The sequence below is a fragment of the Heliconius melpomene genome, chromosome 21 (genome assembly GCF_056956725.1).
Source record: "Heliconius melpomene rosina isolate 202511_hmr_F chromosome 21, ASM5695672v1, whole genome shotgun sequence".
In the NCBI taxonomy this organism is placed as follows: Eukaryota; Metazoa; Arthropoda; class Insecta; order Lepidoptera; family Nymphalidae; genus Heliconius; species Heliconius melpomene.
The window spans coordinates 11,395,682-11,416,213 of record NC_140409.1 but is presented as its reverse complement, the minus strand read 5'-3'; the positions used below and the strand labels follow the sequence as shown (position 1 = coordinate 11,416,213).

General features: G+C 31.5%; 1 protein-coding gene across 2 annotated transcripts in view; it reads right to left on the bottom strand.

Annotated features, from left to right (window-relative positions):
• Positions 1-12,348: 12,348 nt before the first annotated feature.
• Positions 12,349-20,532, bottom strand: part of LOC146527253 (glutamate receptor 1-like) — a 207,565-nt gene continuing 199,381 nt past the window's right edge. For both annotated transcript variants that reach the window (XM_085205680.1, XM_085205681.1), the window contains exons 17-20: positions 20,144-20,322; positions 19,822-19,924; positions 18,173-18,427; positions 12,349-17,510 (exon numbers count right to left, since the gene is read on the bottom strand). In XM_085205680.1, coding sequence (XP_085061806.1) covers positions 17,442-17,510; positions 18,173-18,427; positions 19,822-19,924; positions 20,144-20,322 — 606 coding nt within the window. In that variant the 3' untranslated portion in view covers positions 12,349-17,441. The remainder of the gene's footprint in view (positions 17,511-18,172; positions 18,428-19,821; positions 19,925-20,143; positions 20,323-20,532) is intronic.

The window sequence follows — 20,532 nt, the reverse complement described above, 5'->3', positions numbered from 1 at the left end:
AATGTTACGTATATTAAGCACAATTTACTGTACAATTTACTTTAGAAGAAGTAAGCACTTTAATTTTTAATTTTACTGCTGCATTGCAGCTTCACGCTGTATCCCGCACACAGCAGCAGCAGGATAGGCAGAGGGAACCTAGTGTTAAGACACTCCGTTCTCCACTATCCGCCGAATTTTGGAGGCCTCGATACCAGAGCGAAGAAAAATATAAATTTATATGAATATTCCATTTCCTCGAGTGGGGATCAAACTCCCAATAAGTCGATTTCGATAACACTTTGTTTGTTTTTCTTTACAGTTTAAATATATATTATATACATAAATGTTAATAAATAAGGACCATTTCAAGTAAAAACAGGTCAACACGGCTCTACCGTAACGAAGACTATCTTTATTTTGTCTCACCATTTAATTACGATGCCCTAATGCCTTCATTTATCATAAGAGTGGATGCCACCGCGGCGTTGGGACATTCACGGATATTGCGATGAAATTTAAGATATTAGAGGGAAGAGGACCATTACCATATTATATTATATTACTAGTTACCGCCTGCAGTTTTTGCCGTAAAAAAATAGTACGACCTTTTTGGCTGCTGCTATAAACAATAGCAATTTTGTGCAATAATATCTATCATACAAAAATATTAGCAATGCCTTGTGCTTAACCTCTAAATAATCAGCTTTAGAATTTCGTATATTTAAGAAATTCGTTGCAATTTTATATATTGTTGACTGAAAAAAATAAATATTTTCAAATAAATATTTACAAAATAACTGAATTATTGAAATAATATACTTTTAAATACAATTACAGATTTTTAATCCCTTACTTTGTTTTCATCAAGCAAGAATGGTTTAAAATTTGGAATTATAGTTGAAATTATATTGCACGGGTGGCAAATAAAACTGACTCACATTAAATAAAATCAAAATAAATCAGCTTCACGCTATATCCCGCAAACAGCAGGGTAGGCAGAGGGAACCTAGTGTTGAGACACTCCGTTCCTCCCTTTTTGCCGAATTCTGGAGGCATTGCGTGTTGAGTGGCAGAACTCAACGCCGCGCTTTGACTCGACACAAGAGCGAAGAAATGGAAATATAAACGTAAATAAATATTTCACTTCCTCGAGCGGGGATCGAACCCACGACGGCCTGTAGCTAATGGCTCACATTATTTATTAAAAAAATAATAATATTTATGTAAAGGTACACAGATTCTATAACGGCACAGAGAGTAAATATTATGATTGTAAGTACGGTGGTTATGGGTTCGATTTAAAATCGTTAAAAATTACATCTTTATAACAGGCGGAATATGTAAAGCGAGAAATGTTTCACTTTTAACTCTGTGCTTATGACAGTCGTGATAAACACTCATATTTTCATTTAATTATTATACAAAGAATTTATTTCACAAACATAAAACTTTAAATTGATAGGGTCTATAATATGAATATTTCATCAAATATATATAATTATAACACAAGATACAGTATAAGACAGTGAACTGACAACACCAAATCTAGTTTTCAAGTTACCCCTTTCGACGAAGTTGTGAAATTAATAACTCAACCAAAGGGTGATTATTGTGTAGTCTGACCCGAGGGGTTGAAATTGATACTTATACATTTGAAATAATGTTTCAAAATTATTTTGTTTCGTTATTTTGTTTGAATTTTTGTAAGAAATGTAATTTTGATATATCCATATTAATACAGAATTCAAATAATGTATAACCTAAGTATATAGTTAATAATAATTATTAATGATAAAAGAAAGAATAATTCTGGTGTTTTATATATTAGATATAGTAGACTTCTGCCTATAAAGAATGCGTATTGCCATTCTATTGCAACACTAAATTTTTTAACTCATTATCCTCTTGTATCTATTTTATCATGTTTTTTATTTATAAGTAACGATATTGAAGGGAAACAGTAAAATGTTTTATAAACATTTAGTTACCTAAATAAATTCAAACGAGAAACTTCTAAATTAGTCTAACTTCCCATTGTCACGAATTATTGTTACAAAAGCGGTATTGTAAGTAGGTCGCTAGTGTATTTAGTATTTTTATACTAACAAATTTATTTTTTTATTTATTAAGTGAGTTAAGTAAGTTTTCAGTATAGAATGCGTAATATTTGACACACGCATATACATAAGCTCTAAAAGAATGTATTAGACATATCATTCTTTTATGCTAGAGCTTATAAAGCTTTTATATAGTATTCCTAATACTAACTGGTCCATATAAGATTTATAAGAAAGATATATAAGAAAAAAATGTTATTGGGGCAATTAACAATATAATAAAATCCAAAACGGTGATTTAAAAATTATCGGTTTGTCTGTGCGTTTGTCCACACTAATCTAAGAAGCGGCTTAATCGATGGTGTCACCCAGTTTGTCACCCAATTTTAAGTACCATACTAAAAATGGCTCTTGGAATCATGTTTACATGCCGATATGCTTAAGTTAATAACAGTACATTCTAAGCTTGGATTTATTAAAACAACTAAAATCATTGTTTTAAGCCGTGTAGAACTGTTATTTACATTTTCAATACATTCATCTTGTTTGATGCAGGATCAGCAGAATCCTTCTCCTGAGCATAATTTGCTTTCACCCAGAGATACATTAGTTTAGACGCAACAAGTCAAACAGCCTATTCGAGGTGAAATTACTAAATGATTCTATTATTGTAATGTAGTATGGAAGTAGCATGTTTCAGTGGTTATTATGTTAATTTAGTTCTATAATATTTGTATGTGGATAAGTTAGATAACTTAACAATTCTATCTTTTTTTTTGTTTCTTTATCAAATACCTTAGATGAGTGACAAAAATTTAACACACCTGAACCTGTATCGCTGTTACTGATATTCGAACGCATATAAAAACTACCGTTAATAAGTTATAAGGGGGGGAGAGGGGAAAGTATGATGCTAAACCTTTGTATATTTGACTCACGTTATTTAAAATATTAATAAATTTCTAATATAGATCCGATTTACTCATTGATCTGATTCGCCCCGGTCTACCCCATATAAAGCACTTATTGTTTTATCCTCTTGGCACGTTTTAAAAATCACAGATTTTTTTGGAAATATTGCATAACAATAATATATTTCATCATGGATTATTTTTAATAGCGTAGACGTTTTTATTACTCTCTTTCCAAATTCATTAATTTATCAGAGTGTAGATGGGATGCTTATGGGTTCGTTACCCGACTGGGTAACTTTTCATTTTGCATTTCTTCGCTCTGGTAAAAACAAAACATTTTCAACAGTTGTAGTTGAACTTTTGCAGTAAGTGACAGTCAAAGAGTTCTCTTGAAAAAGAAGAACACATGATATGACATTCCGTTCTTAATTTCCACCAAAATCCAAGACACGTATTTTTCGCTTTTCATGACCTTATTAAAACATGATTTTCTTATAAAAGAAATCAAAGCACAAAAAATAAGGCGAATATTTTATATAAATAAATCTAAAAATTGGATCATTAAGTATACCTATTTGAATTTTAAAGTGAGAATTATAGAAAAAGTTCCTTCACGATAGAAATATAAAAATATTAAATACTTTGGAAGTTGAAATCTCAAACTTTACAGATTGTTCGGTGAGTGCTGGCTGATTAAGTTACGTCCGTTACGCTGTTATGTTCATTTCAATCTCTCATTTTTACATCTATTTTTTAATTTTGCGCTGTTGTATTGAGTTATGTTCGTTCATTATTTTGAGAAGATATTATAGCAGAGAACAATTAAAATGGGATTTTTTAAGCTTAACTCAATTGCTGTTAATATAGTTTTGTAATAAAACAAACTCAACACAATTGTAAATATTTGACAATGGCATTAATATTGTTTATAAATTCAAATTAAAATTCAAAATATTCTTTATTCAAATAAACTTATTATAAGCATTTTTGAAACGTCGAATGAACATATAAACAAAAAGCTTCCACCGGTTCGAAAGGCAGTTCTGCTGAGAAGAGCCGGCAAGAAACTCAACAGTTGCTCTTTTCAAAATCAATGGTATATTTTACTGTTACATTAGCTGGCTGCTATCCTGCCCGACATTCAATAGACATTAATTCCATACATGTTCATCCTCCAAATGTTCTTGTACAGTGTAATAAGCTTTACTTGTTAGAATTTATTTATAGAAAAATCAAATCAATTGTATCCCGCACACAGTAGTGTAGGCAGAGGGAACCCAGTGTTAAGACTCTCCGTTCCCCACTTTCCGCCGAATTTTGGAGGCATTGTGTGTTGTGTGGTGGAACTCAACACCGCACTTTACCCCGACACCAGAGCGAAGAAATGGAAATATAAATTTAAATCAATATTTGATTTCCTCGAGTGGGGATCGAACCCACATCCTGCCCCTACGCCACGACTGGCCTCAAGAGACTATAGAGATATTGCCTACTGCCTATAGAAATATTAATTATTGCTTGATATACTTATCAAACAGTATCAGTAAGGTAATTTTCGCTTAATATTATGTGAATATCGTTTATTTTTATCATACCTTATACCAATTTTTTTTATTACCATATCCATTTTTTTTTTCATTATTCATACAGTACTGTAACAGTAAATAAACTATACACGAAATTTTGTATGAAAGATGAAAATGAAACAACAAAAATATGTTTATATATTTAAAAACAAAAAAATAAAATTAAAATGAAAAAATATATATATATATATACAATTATATACGTTGACAAATAAAGAAACGTATACATTATGTAGATTTGCAAGCCAACTTAAGCCAGTGTCCTCCCAAACGGCTCGGAAGGAAAACGAAGTCCGACAAAGGATTCTTGTGGCTCTACCCAAAGACATGTTAGATTTCTTGATACCAAAAATCGTAGGAACTACGTTACTATTATTGAGCAAAGATTTGCTTTAGCTGATTAACATCTAATTTATTACAACTCGCTGAGCAAATAATCAAGATAGATGGTCGCCTACTGTTTGATAACTCGCTCTGTGATTGTGGACGGCATAATTGTATTTTTGAATTAAATTTTCATTTATTTAGTGTATTTTAACTGTAAATGAAGTTATTTTTTGGTTTTGTCAGTACCTAACAAAAAAAAATTTTTGGTTGTTAGGTGAGTAGGATGAGCTTTCTTTGATGAATTTTGTTAATATTTTTACAATCAATAAAATGTTATTTTTTTAATATAAAAAATTGGCTACTTTAACACGTATAGTATTTCAAAATAAAACTCTGAATGAGTTATTTGAATAACGACCATTTTAAGCCATATTTCGCACGTAGCAAGGTAGGCAGGACCGGGAACCTAATGTTAATACACTTCCGCAGAAATGAAAATATTAAATATTTCATTTCCTCGAGTGGGAATTGAACCAATAACCTGTTGCGTTTATAGTGGCACACTTGTGTCCATGCACCCCGACTGGCTGGCTGATGTTAGAATTTATTAAAAAAATGTATAATCTATATATATATAAAAGGACTTGTCGTCACTGACTGAGGTAAGACGTGAAATTTGGACAGATGTTTACTTTCGTAATCTGGACATCCACTAAGAAGGGATTTTGAAAAATTTTAACCCTAAAGGGATGAAATAGGGGTTGAAAGTTTGTATGGATGGAGTTTTTAATTGAACACGTGTTTCATGGTTTTCTAGAATTCTCTCCCTAAGGGTGCAAATAAGGGGTTGAAAGTTTGTATGGAAAAATCTTTAAAGCTCCACCGATTTTTATTAAATTTGAAATTTAGATTCTTAACAATATTTAATTGAACACGTGTTTCATGGCTTATTAGAATTCACCCCTAAATAAGCAAGCGAAGCTGCGCGCGTCCGCTAGTTCTATATAATCACGCAATAATCATAATTTTCCCACATAATACTTTCGTATAAAATATTTAGAACTATTTTTAAAAAAAAAGGAACTCGTACAAAAAAAAATATATATTTGGTTATGTCCCAGAAGTGAGGCAGTGGTGCAATGATTATACTCTAACAGCAATAATGGTGCAGGTCAACACCATATGCCGCTTCTGATTTATGACGCCGTAGAAAAAGCGATCTTTTTTCCTTTCTTGCCTACTCTAGTGAGACGACGACGAAAAAAGATTTCGATGTTTCCAAAAACTAACGTTCTTGCGCTTTAACGTGTAAGTCGATTTGTGGTTAATGTATTATATATGCTTCTTTTGTTTACTTGTGAAGTTTTTTGTTGTCCTTTTATATATATGTAATTTACTACGGCTGGTATGTATGTGTAATGACGAGAGATAGACGGTTTTGAAGCTCGAAACTTGAAGTAGATATTTAAGAAATTGAGATTTTTTTCAAATAATAAGAGTCTTGAAGGAAATTAAAAGAAAACCCCAAAAACTGTTTGGTCTGAGTAATTTTTTCCATAAATTAGCTAGTAGGGCTCTTGCTCTATGGTCGAACGTTGTAACAAGATGTTAAACATTTTAATATAGTTATATTATCCCAGAATAAATCGTGGTTTAGCTAATAAAACTGAGCGGTAGTTAACATGAAATTTAAGAGGCTGTAGAAAAATTAATATGCTAGTAAATTGTCATTATTCAATCATAAAATCTACTAATTTGTATGAAAAATAATGTATAATTATTTATTTTAGCTAGCATTACGAGAATATAAAAAATGCACTTGAACTAAAATGTTCTGAAAACACCTAATTTTAATTGAAAAAATAAAAAATAATAATAATTGGAAAACTGTGTATTTAAAACATTTTGTGCTTGAGTCTTCGCTTCAACATTTTGCGATACTCCTCAAATAACTGTACTTGAACTATGTTTAATAAGTGAAAAATAAATTAACTAGTTCTATATGATCTTTGTAAAAGAAACATATTGACTTATTGTACCTGGATAGATATAGAACGTGACATTTTCCAAGTCGATAGATTTACAATTTGCAAACCAAGGAAGCTTTGTTGAATATTTTATTCTTTAGTATATGTATTTCACTCTTCACTCTCGCAGTACTTTAATATATCAACATATTATTATGTTATTACCTTATTCAGAAAAAAATTAACTGTAATTTTATATTTTTAAACATCAAATTCACCTTTTAAGTCGCGTATTTTTTAAATACGTTGAATTTTAGTAGAAGCCTGAATTGTTCTGTCATATTGAAAATATGGCTAATATGAAAAATATGTATTGTATTAAAAACAAAGTTAAACAAATATTCCTATTCAAAACATTCTTCTTCACGAGAAGACGTACAGATCAAATAAACAACATAAAACACTTGTCAAAAGGAACGGTGTACCTACATTGTGTAGAAAATTGCATAAGCATTTATGGGGACTGCTACATTGTTGAAAGTGGCTTCGTCGCAAGTGGCGTATTTATGATAAAATGGTGCCTATAAATTAGATTTATTGCGAATAATATGATATCATTCCATATCTCTTTTTTTTCCTTTTTTTTTCAGTTTCACACGCTTTGTCCGCATTTAGCACGGTAGGCAGAGGGCAACCTAGTGTTAATATTTTCTGTTCCCATTAAGATACTCGTTACTAGAGGTAACAATATTAGTTTTTTTCATATTTTCGAGTGGGAATCGAACCCACAACTTGCCCCTGAGCCACGATAGCCTCAAAGTAAATGAAAGAAAATAAAAACATATGGTTCACCCAAGTTACATTGAATTCACAAACATCAGAAACACTGTATGTAGTTCACCAGGGTATCCTCAATATTCTGATTAAATAACGTATATATCCATATGATATGTATAACTTATTAATCTCATTTTCCTGCAGAAGTGAATACTGCTTAAGCGTGATAGCTTGTAGGTTCGATTCCCGCTTGAGAATTCCATGGAAAGTGGGGAGCTGAATTTTTAACCACTAGGTTCTCTCTGCCTACAGTGCCACATGCGGGATACAGCGTGAAACTGAAACAAAAAAAGAAAGTGAACACTCATATAGAATTTCTCTGGAACTTTAAGGAACTATCTATTTATGTCATTTTAAGATTTTGCTTCTTAATCAATTTCTTTCAATATGTATTGTACGCACGACGGCACAAGCGAGTAAAGCTGCGGGCGGGTCCCTTATTACGACTGTAATACAATTATTGTTGAACTAAAGCGTTATTCTCCAAAAATACACTGGAAAATATTGTAACTTTACAGAATATTCTAGAAAATAGCAATTGAATCTGAACTCTTCCAATTTAAACATATAAATAAATATTTTATATTTCTTTTTTGGTACAATTAACTCGTGCTGGACGTAATGTTCATTAAGAAGAACAATAATAATAAGAAAAAATAGTTTTTAAGTTGAGTGGAATATTATTTTATCAAGATAATCAGTTCAAAAAAAAAATATAATACTTAAAACAAATAACGTATATTAAAAATTACAAAGAAGTAAACTTAATTTTACCAGTTATATCGTAAAGTAAATATGGTTTCACAGTCATAAATTTTATAATTCGATCAATTTGTACGTAAAGTTAATTATGAAACAATATTGTCCTTTGTTCTACCAACCGGTGAATATACGAGGGAGAGCCAAAGTATTTTTTGTTTATTGAGCATTTTAAATATTTAGTCCGCACTCTAGCACCACTTAGCTTTTAAGGTTAGTGCGCTGACAGCAACGTCTTCGTATAAAAATATATTAAAACTATGAACTACTAGGTATACCTACTCAAACGATATTATATTGCATTTTAAACTCTATTGTGCCGGTGTGAGGGTAGATAGCGAAAAAATATTTATGGAGTACCTTATTATTAGGTTTTCTACCTAAAATAAGCGTCGCATAGGCGATGCTTATAGAAGCGTTACTGTATATATAAGGTTTTGTCTTTGCAGATAAAGATTTTTATTATTGAACTAAGTATAAAAGTATATATATCTGCACAAATGTATGACTTTAAATGCGATTGGGTGTGGGTTCACTCCCCAATCGGGGTAATAAAATGTTTATTTAAATTTATATTTTTATTTCTTCGTTCTGGTGTCGAGGTTTCGTCTCTATAAAGCTGAAAGCTGAAGCTGAAGCTCTATAAAGCTGAAATTTTAATTTTCAACGTATGTATCGCTAGTCTTCTCCTGGCATTAATCCCGGTTATTGAACACACCGGACTGGTGCACCGGAATAGTGCAGGTACCTGAACTTTTCTGACTTAACGGCTGGCTCAGGACCTATAAGGATAGTGCTCGAGTCCGGGCTCCTGCAGACCGTGTATTCGGTCTTCAACACATTTAGGTTAAGACCGCTGTTCTTAAGCGTACCCTTCCAGAGGTTTACTTTACGCTCCAGCATCAGTTGGTTCTCGTCAATGAGTGCTAGGTCGCCGACATACATCATCCAGGGCCTCGTCTATTACGCGGCATCGGTAATGGCAATGGGGAACGGGCTCTACGTTTCCTCACAGGCGTCCCCAGCCGATCTGGTAGTCATAGATAATTTGGACTCGCTGGACTTAGTGATGCAGTTCTCCACAATTTCCTCCTTCGCTAGAATCCCACTAATACGATTCTTAAAAAAGCGCCATTTTTAAAGCTTCAAAACACTTGTGGCCTTGTAGTGCATGTCTAATAATTTTTAATACTTCTATACGACACAGTAATCATCCATTTTCTTGCATAACGGTAGTAACGAGTTCATAAATAGTTTGTCATCATCGAAATGATCGTCGGGCAATATATATAGTCGCTTTGATGTACGAATCTCGTATGAAGAAAATGAAAATATAAATTTAAATAAAAATTTCGATTCCTCAAGAGGGGACAGAACCCACAACCAGTTACATTTACTATCATAATCTTGTGCTTTGCGCCACGACTTGCCTCTTTATCTTTCTTCTTTCAGTTTCACACAGTATCCCGCTCAGGATAGGCAGAGGGAACCTAGCGTTAAGACACTCTTTTCTCTACATTCCACTCAATTTTCGAGGCATTGCTTGTTGGGTGGCATTTTAATATACTAAATCTTAATTTAGGCCTTCACTATATTGAATAGTGGCTTTAGTTTAGAATTTTCTGTCATTGTATTGTTTGTGGGTAGGTATATTAGTATTATTCGTGTTGAGTATTTTCGCATATTTTCTCATAATTATTTTAACCTTTTATAAATGGCTGATGGCTTCTTAATTATAGGTAAAATTAATCGCATTTATAAGACATATTTATTATTTTTTTTTTCTCAAACATAATAGGTACCTACTCTTGCAAATGCTCTTACGCTAAGTGCCCAGTATTAGTACAGTAATGAGTATTTCAAGGCTTCATGTTGCGTATACAATCATAGAAACCTTTTATGCTTATTTCATATGAGTATAAAATATTTATTGAATTTAATAAATTTTCTAAAGCGTAATAATATGTTATTAAGAATATTTTTATTACAATCACGCTGTATCTCGCACATAGCTGGAGGGACCTTGGAAACCTAGTGTCCGTTCCCATTAAGACACTTCCGTTCTCTACTTTAAGATTTTTAGTTTAAAAATATTTTTATTCCGTTATTCAAATAACACCCGCCACGATGTTAAGCTGACCTTAAGCTATGACGTTCTATTGTAACCGCGATACTTGTGAGATCGATTTCCACTCCAGGGAATAAATTATTTTCATTTCCTCGTGGTATATGCACAATACAGCATGAAGTTAAAAAAATATTTTTTAATTACAAAATGCATTATTTAGATTATTCGCTGCTTTTTTAAAATTATATTACCTACATACGAGTATGTACATAAAATATGTATATTTCCTCAATCTAGAATAGATAAGGGAATACTGTAAAAGACATTGAATTTATTCAATCTATGAAGAAATTCTTCTTCCAATTCACTTTTTAATTTTCTTCCAACTTGTCGCCCCTAAACAATTTCTTTTTATATAAACATTTTGCATTTGAAATTAGGTTTCTTTAACTGAAAACTATAAAATGTAATATCTAAATATTTTTTAAGTATCTACTTCGAAGGTATAGGTAGTGTAAGCGCTCGACCCGACACAAAGCGAGTTCAGGCAAGTAACCATAAACTCATTGTCAATAGAAGAGCGCAAGCGGAAATTGAGTGCTCACATCAACGTAGATGTCTAGAAAGCTATAATATTTTAACTTATAAGCACATATATGTTTAGGTTTTCGTTTTTTTATATAAACCTTATATATAAATAGTTATATATTAAATGTAATAACTAATGTACTTAATAAAACTTATCTGTATATATGAAATCGAAAAGTCACTCACTAATCACGAAATCTCAGAAACTACATGTGCTAGGAATCTGAAATTTTGCATAGGAGTTACTTATAGGACGTAGGTGCTCGCTAAGACGGGAATTTGCAATATTCGACTTCTAAGGGATTGTTTTTGGGGATGGAAGTTTGTATGAATCTTCGTTACTACAAATGCTAGGAGTCTCAAATTTTGCATGGACGTCACTTATAGGACGTAGGTGCTCACTAAGACGGGAATTTGTAATATTCGACTTCTAAGGGATTGTTTTTGGGGATGGAAGTTTGTATGAAACTTCGTTACTACAAATGCTAGGAGTCTCAAATTTTGCATGGACGTCACTTATAGGACGTAGGTACTCATGGAGACAGAGAGTAATAATAAAGTAGTTTACGCAGGCGAAGCCGCGCGCGGGCCGGTAGTTATACATATAGTAATTTGTAAAATATGTAAGCTGTTGAACAGATTTTTTTCTTTAACCTGTTTTTTTAAATAATTGTGTTACAAAGAGGTCTTCTTATTTTTTTTTAATTAAATGAAAAACAACGAAGGGAAAGTTGAGTTAATACGAGTATAATAATACTGCTGAACTCGGAGGAGTGCGTGTGACGTGCGACCACAGGTGTAGACTTCAGGAACCTCTTCACAATGCACTAACACTCACCTTCAATGCTCCAGCTTAATAAGGACCTGACTACTTACCTCAAAGGATATGACTACTGCCTTTTATACAATTTACTTAAAAACATATCTGAATATTGAAGAACAATGTTGCCATAGCATAGCCATGCCGTAGCATATTAATATCGGTAGATTTAACAAATTCAAAATAAAATGAAAATTTATTACGTAAATATTTTTTGTATTAAAGTTGATATTATAATGAAAAAAAAAACAATGTCTCTATTTTAACTGTTTTAAAATTATTTAAAAATTATTTCAATTTTACACACTGTCAGGATAGACAGAAGTACCTATTTTCCAGATACTCGACGACGAGACGTTACATTTTGAGTGGCGGAACTCAACCCTGCGCTATGTCTTACTGGTTTTTAATATTTTAAAATACTTGGAATTATTAATAAAACATTTTTGGGGCTTTAATTCCTTTATTGGTTCATTTATAACAAACATTGATGTTAGCTTCGGTTACAATAATCTTAATGCTATAAATAATGCATAAACACTTCTATTACACATAGGTACAGATTGAGTTTAATTATATGATAAACCAATTTCTTGACTTATTTGTTTTATTTATAAATGCATAGATAACTCTTAATACAATATAAATGAGTAAGTAAAATTAAAATTTACTAAGAAAATAGGTGCTTTCAAAACGTCGTAATTTTTTTTTGGAGGACATCATTCTTTTAGATATTTAAAAGCAAGTTTTGTATTAAATTTCAAATTATAAATCTAATTTTATTAATAATATAAATAAAAAATCATAATCTAGAAACTTACTAACTTATAAATGAATCATACTATTTAAAGGAAATCCTTCTATGCGTTTATTAATAAAACCTTACGAGACGTTCACCATCTTTACGTATTGAAATGAAAGAAAATCTTAATGAAAATACATTAGTTATATAACTTAAACGATTATTTAATCATTTAATCACTGAAAATAAATAAATGTTATTATATTTAAATAATAGCTATTTTACGAAGTTATTGCCAATCGTGGCGCTGATACACAAGTGTAAATGCGACAGATTGTGGGTTCGATTCCAACTCGGGAAAATGAAATATTTAATATTCCCGTTGCTTCGCTTTGGCATCAAGGCAAAGCGTGGCATTAATTTCCACCACTCCAACCCAATGCCTCTACAATCCGGCGGAAATTGTCTTAACAATAGGCTCCGTTGCCTATCCTGCTACATGCGGGATACAGCGTGAAAGTGAAAAAAAAAATGCTTCCAACTTCCGCTAGAATTAATTCCATCATGAACATAAGTCGAATCCAGATCAGGTTAATTGTTTTTGTTCATTGAAATATTTTAATTATTGGTCTTTAATGTCATTCGCAGTATGAATGTTATATTACGTTTGTTAATTTTAAGTAAATAAAAATAATTAATAAAAAGTATGTTATTTTTTATTTCGCCTTCAACCGTAAAGATAGTGAGTGAATTGAACGTTTACTGAATAAAAATAGAATACTTATTTTACTTGTAAAGTTATTTGTCCACCAATTACTATTATTTCAGTATAAATTATTCTAATGAAACAATATTGATTATAGAATGTCTCTCAAATCAAATCATTGTGTTCTTTTTCCTCCTATATTAAATCGTAATTATCTTGTTATTTGAACAATTGCTTAATAGAATGAAAATGTATGCATTAATTTAACATAAATATATTTTTTAATCTCTATACGGCTAATACTTTTGTATATACATAAAGAAATATGATTTTTTTAAAAGCATAGCATGTAAAAGTAAAAAAAAATAATAACAAAGATTTGTAACGACCTTCGCAATATGTCCAATTGATATGTTGCTAAAGTGCGTCCAGTTATTCAGTAAACGGTCAACAGTCCTGTGTTCTCATCGCATACAGAACTGATGAAGAAAAATATTACAATAGAAATCCTAGTTATTTAATAATATAAAACATATAATAAACAATAATTTAAAACATTTTTTCAAATTTTTTCAAATTCATTCATTTAATTTTTTCAAAAAGAAGTTTTAAAGTAATTAAAACTTAAAATTGAATTATATAATTCGATTTTTGGTTAGTTATTATATTTATTTTAATATATTAACATTATTTTCAAGCGTTTTCTAGAGAGCCTATTGTTACTATTCTCTTTTAAATCTTTTTTTAAAAAAGAAAGATAAACTCCGTTAACAAACCGAAAAATTTCTTATAGTAATATTCTCCTACATCAGCCCGAGCACACTCCTGTATACTCCGAATAAAATCAGTTGCAAATATCATTCCCTTATATTAGTAATAGTTAACATATTAAAATATAGTATGTCTTATATCTAAACACTAATTAATGAAACGATTATGTAAATCAGTCATTTGAAGAATAACGTTAAACTTAATAATAGATCATTTTTATTATAGAACTATGATAATAATGAAGGTAGGATAGTACAGGCGTACTCGTAATCTAAACTTTATACAAACGAAATGTAGATTATATTATTTAATTTTAGATCAAAATGCTCGCATAGGGGGTGCGGCCGCTACATTTGAGTGCCCACTAGTGTTATTTATATTTAGGTAATTAGTTTTGATAACTGAAATATAATATATTTGTGGAATATCAAATAAATATTTATTACGTTCAATAGATTAATACAATTTTAAGTATATAACGTATTTATGCTCATATCCTGAATGGACCACGAACACGGAAGAGGGGACGCGTAGGAGTCTCAAAGGAAAATTCATGCAATGTAAAACTCCCAACACGTGCGTAGAGTTGAAAGGTACCGAAATCGCCTCGAGCTGAATTTTAATAATATCCGGTGATTTAAAAGTAGAGCATTCCATACTTTTCAGCCTTTTTGTGACGGACGGACGCGACCGCACATCTTATATTATCATTTTTAATACCAACCTACCTTTAGAGTCCATCACTATTAATATAATTAACCACCTCCTTACAATTTTAATATTGGCACTTTTTTTCATTAAATCGATCACAGAGCTCGATTTTTTGCCAATTGGCGAGAAAAATCAATTTTATTTTTTTAAAATAGGCCAGATTATTAAGCCTATGAAGAATGGCGATTTACGTATCTCAATTTAAGCTAATATCAAACTGCTCTAAGCGGCTTCGCCAAAACAATTCTTTTAACTGAATATGCATTAAAACTCATCACCGTGGTCTCATTTGATGTTCTATAAAAATATGCTAGAGATATTAAATCAAATATTTTCGATATATACTAAATTGTGATTTTAATAAAAATATCTGTTTAAAACTGTCGACAAAAGTTTTACAGGACGGAAGCTTAATAATAATAACTTTAAGAAGCTTTGAGAGGTATTGTAGTATAAAAGATAAACATAAGTGACTAGAACTCAAGACATAGGGAAATTTGCTGTGATCGAAAATTTATACAATATCGTTATATTCTTTGATATGAATTTCTTATGCCTTTGGCAATCCTAATGTATATAATACGAGGCAAAAACTTACGTAGACCCGCGTATATCGTTATGTACATTTTTTAAGGAAATTACTTCAAATATAATAAATGTTATGTTCAAATATAACGTATATAATTTACAAACATATTACAATATCCAAATATAAGAGTTTAAATAAACTTTGAAATATATGATTTTAAAAGAAAATATGTCAACAAAATCTAAAAAGAAAGTATATAGAATATTAGTAAGACATATTTAACGCTACTTACAATCTAACAGCAACAATTAGATTTATTTAATTACAATCGAACTCTTAAGACACTAAAACATTAAAAGTTTTCTAACCTAATGATAAAATTCAATATCTATCACACAAGGGATTTTCATTATTATGTTAATATGAGGAGTTTGGGGCCTGGGGAAGTAACACCGAGGGTGACGAACAACAGTTATTCCATGGTACTTGGGTTCAATATACATACATTATTTCATAGATATTCGTCGCTAATTATAGACCTTTATATATAAAGATTAAACTATAGTTTATTTATTATATAGTAGATTAAATTTATTATAGTAGATTAAACTATAGTTTAATTTTTGTTTTTATTTTGTATTCTTGTTATTTGATATTTATAAATTAATTTGGTAAAATCTAAAAGAGATCTCGCCTGAACTGCTTACATTCGTCGATATATTTAAATTTTGTCACAAAAATTTACTTGTATGTGTGTCTATAATTATGCGACAATGTATGTGTAATGTAAGATAAATATTACACTAACATACATAGATCTATCTAATTTTAAATTTTGAAACTTTTCATATATTTTGTTCACTAATTGAAGATTATTCTAGACACGTAATTTTAAAAGACCCTGATAATACTACTCGGTAAGATCCGATGATTTTGGAGAGACAGTGTCCGTACTCTATCTATCTACACTTAACAGTAAATAGTGAAAAATGAATTAAAATATGTGATTTTATAACGGACTTTTGGATATTTGTGAGAGACCATATGAGATATATTTGACTGAAACTAAAAAAAAAACAATATTGTCTCTAAAATGACATCAACTTGCGTCAATTTATGGCTTGTATTAGTTATTTGTCATATCCATAAATATTTGGGTTCATCGCGTTAAAATGGTGTCCATTATTTTTTTTGTCATATGCAACAGTTTGGAAAGACATCACTTCTTTCTTTCTTTTTGTAATATCAAATTAAAATAATTTGTGCTAATAAACAATTATAAAATGTTTTTATTTTTTATTTTATTTAAAAAATGTTCCAATAAAATTCGGATAAATATTTTTTGGGCGATCAGATAATAATTATTTAAGTGTTATTTTAAACATAATTAATGCTACTAAATATGTTAAGATTGTATATATTCACAGTTATTAGTGGCTTTAATATTTATCAATAAATGTCATAAACGCTAACTTTAAATATTATTATTGACAATTTAATGGGAAATTACTTTATTAATGGTAGCATATGTTATTTCATTTACTATCGAAAGTCGAGTAAATTAGTCGAGGTAATTTATAGGCCGTAACTAGTTGTGTTTATGACATTAAAGATTAAGTAGAATTATTGTGATTATAATAATAATAAAAAACGCATAAATATATATCCCACGCTGTTATTTCAATGTCAAAATCAAACAATATCATGTTGTGAGTTTCCAGATATTAATCGTGTGAACGTTGAAGTGGATTATTTAGTAGACGCTTTATCTTTAGTAGGCTAGTTAGGCCAGTTACACTATCGTTTTATATATTTTATTTGTATAACCGTAAACACGTGGGATATTTATTATTAACCTTAAAATTATCAAAATGAACATAAAAACATGGCCCTAATAGTAAAAAAATCCTAAAGAATAAAAATACTGAACAACAGAACAAAGCTAAAATAGTTAATTAAACAATACAGAATAAAAAAATAAGTTATCTCCCAATTCAATTCACAACTGGTACAGATCTAGCGAGCTCGACGTACGAGCTCGGGACGCTCGACGGTGGCCGGCGCCCCGTGCCGAGGATCAGACCTGCGTGAAGCTGCCGTGCAACGCCGTCTCCTCCTGGGCCGGCTGGTTGCTGGAGGTGTAATACTGTTAAAAATGAAGTTGAATGACTATAGAATAATGATAAAGCTAATGTAGAAATTAAGGATGCTTTTATAATGGTCATTTGGGGTAAATTTATGGGATGTCATAAATTAATTAGCTATTTTAGTATTTGTTTTCTTATAAAAAAATCTTTTATTAAGTCAGTAGGGAACGTAAGTGACTTAATGGGAATGGAGTGTCTTAACAGTAGGTTTCAAGATTCCCTCTGCCAACCCTGCCGCCTACCTTACCCTGCTATGTGCGGGATACAGCGTGAAGTTAAAAACAAAAAAGAGCCTTTAATTGATTGACTTTATGTGTTATTTACTTCAATTGCACAGCAAATAGGAAATTTATTGTATTGGTAAATAAAGTCACATTATTTTAAAAATATAGTAATCAATCTTAAAGAAAAATTAGATGCTTCAAGAAATAGAAGCATCTAAGGATTCTAAGGCTTAATTTTAGTATACAGGGTATTGTGATATTAACATTCGTGCTTGAATAATTTAAAGCAAATACTCTCACTATAGAGAAGCCAGATTTGGCTGCCTATTTCGATTTATATTGCATAGGACATTTGGATACAATGAAACTATTTTAGAAATAAGTACAAAAATAAGAAATTAATAAACGATTAACTATACTTAAGATTTTTTACTTACGTCACCATAGGCACCTCCATTCCAATCAATTTGCTCCTGTTCATCTTGTTGCTCGCTCTGAGGAGCTGGAGAAGGAGCTCGGCCGTTTCTTAAGGCTTTAGTCCTTAAAGCACGACGGATATCAGCACGGGCAAGTTCGTTACGTCCGTGTTTGAAGAATTCTATTACCGCTACCACTAAAGCCAATAATAATCCGCCGACTAATACGTAAAAGATACCAGCGACCTGATTTAGGCCTAATTCCTTGCCATGGATCTGTGAAAATATGATGAATCAATATAATTTGAAGTATTAAATGAAAATGAGGTCTTTTGAGAATTTAATATTTAGATTTTTTTTGCCCTGGTGTAGAGGCAAAGCGCGGCGTTAAGTTCCGCCACTCAACACGCAACAATAGATTCCTTTTGCCTATCCTGCTGTGTGCGGGATACAGCGTGAAGCTAATAAAAAAAATAAATGAAAATATTTACAGTTGCTATAATGAATCCGTAAGTACATACATTGTAATTTGTTAAATGTTAATAGGGTATAATGAGTACTTAAAGGAAATAAAACGAGGAAAAACAAATAAATCTGATCAATTATTTATAATTATTGACGCCGTCGTGGCGTAGGGTCACAAAGAGTGTGATTGTATCGCGACGGTTGTGGGTTTAATCTCCACTCGAGAAAAAGAGGAAAGCGTAAAGCTGTTTTTTTACAATATTCCGTGGTATTATAATAACGAAATTTGTGAGATTATAATGTATTTCCGAGTACTTAAATCGTATACATTTTTTTCAGTTTGTCATGATGGAGGAAGTCGGAGTTCTCAGTGCAGCAAGATTGGCCGCGTTAGAACAAGCATTGCCACTCGGTGATCACTTTGCTGATACATATAATGGTCTATGCGCCTGGATGGATAAAATGAAGAAACAGGTAGGCGCATTAGCGCTGCCCACCCTCAGGCCCGACCATATCAAACAACCACCATTCAAGCAATTAACAGAAACAGCTTCCCAATTAATGGGACTTGTGGATGATGACGAAGTTACGACTTTGGCAGATACATTACCAAGCGTAGCAAGATCTATCCGCGTGGATGGACACAATGGAACAGTATTTGGCTAAGAGAAAGAATATCTTTCTTAGAATACCGGTCCATATAGAGAAATTACTGAGGCAGATGGATGAATTGGCGGAGAAAACCGAAGAAATAGCATCAAAACAAGAACCAGTGGACAGCACAGTGGAATCAGGTCTAGAATTAATGAAGCATATATCAGGATACGAGGCGTTACAGCTCAAAGATAAATTAGATTATCTACAAAGAAGATATAATGAATTACCATCGAAGGGAGCTGAGTTATTACGTATAGCTTTGGAGACATATCATGCTGTATCATATAGCAGGGTAGACTGAGGGAACCTACTTTTAAGACACTCCGTTCCCCACTTTCCGTCGAATTTTTCGAGGCATTGCGTGTTAAGTGGCAGAATTCAACATCGGACTTTTGCCTTGGTGTCAGGACGAAGAAATGATATTATTAATTATCCATTCCTCAGAGTGGGATCGAACTCACAATCGTCGCTTTACCAGTCACCTGCGCTGCGACGGCCTCAAAAATAAATCTCTATAAGTAAGTACACAATATTCTAATATAAGTTACCTCACTATCGGCGGAGCACTTGCTATCAATGAACCATTTCCGGACAAGAGTTTGTAATGCACCTTCGTCCTTCAGAGCCTGTATAGCTAGATTCACTCCATCCCTACAAAATGTGAACTTCTTATATAGTTTGTTGATGAAATAAAACATGTTTTCTTTCACCTTGAAAATTTTAATACCAAAGAAAATTCCAATTCTAATACACTATAAAACAACATAAGTATTTTATAATAAATCTTTATTATTCGCAATGCTTTCTTTAACACAACATTCGCTTAATCTGCAGCTTATATAAAATAACATTTTTATAACCATAACATACCTTAGTTTGGATCCTTTTGGGAAAGCCACAGCAAAGTCCTTGACACCGGATTGGGTGACAGAAACCATCATTTCGCAAGGTTTTTTAATTTCCGAAGGTCCCATGAAATTTCGGGCTGACAGGAATCCCATCCAGACGTGGTCATCCGGCTCATCCAGTGGACGACGAGGAACTTGATCCTAAGAAGAATGCTTTGTATTATTAGAACTAATTGATTTTGTTTTAGATTTTGCGTGCGCGAACATCAAAATTGAGTTCAGGAATTAATAATATGTATTTTAGTGGCATTAATTACATGAATATATCCTAATAACAACTTGTACTTATTTTATTTTTTTGTACATTTATATTATTGTATTAATAATAATTAAGATCTTTTTTCAGTTCCA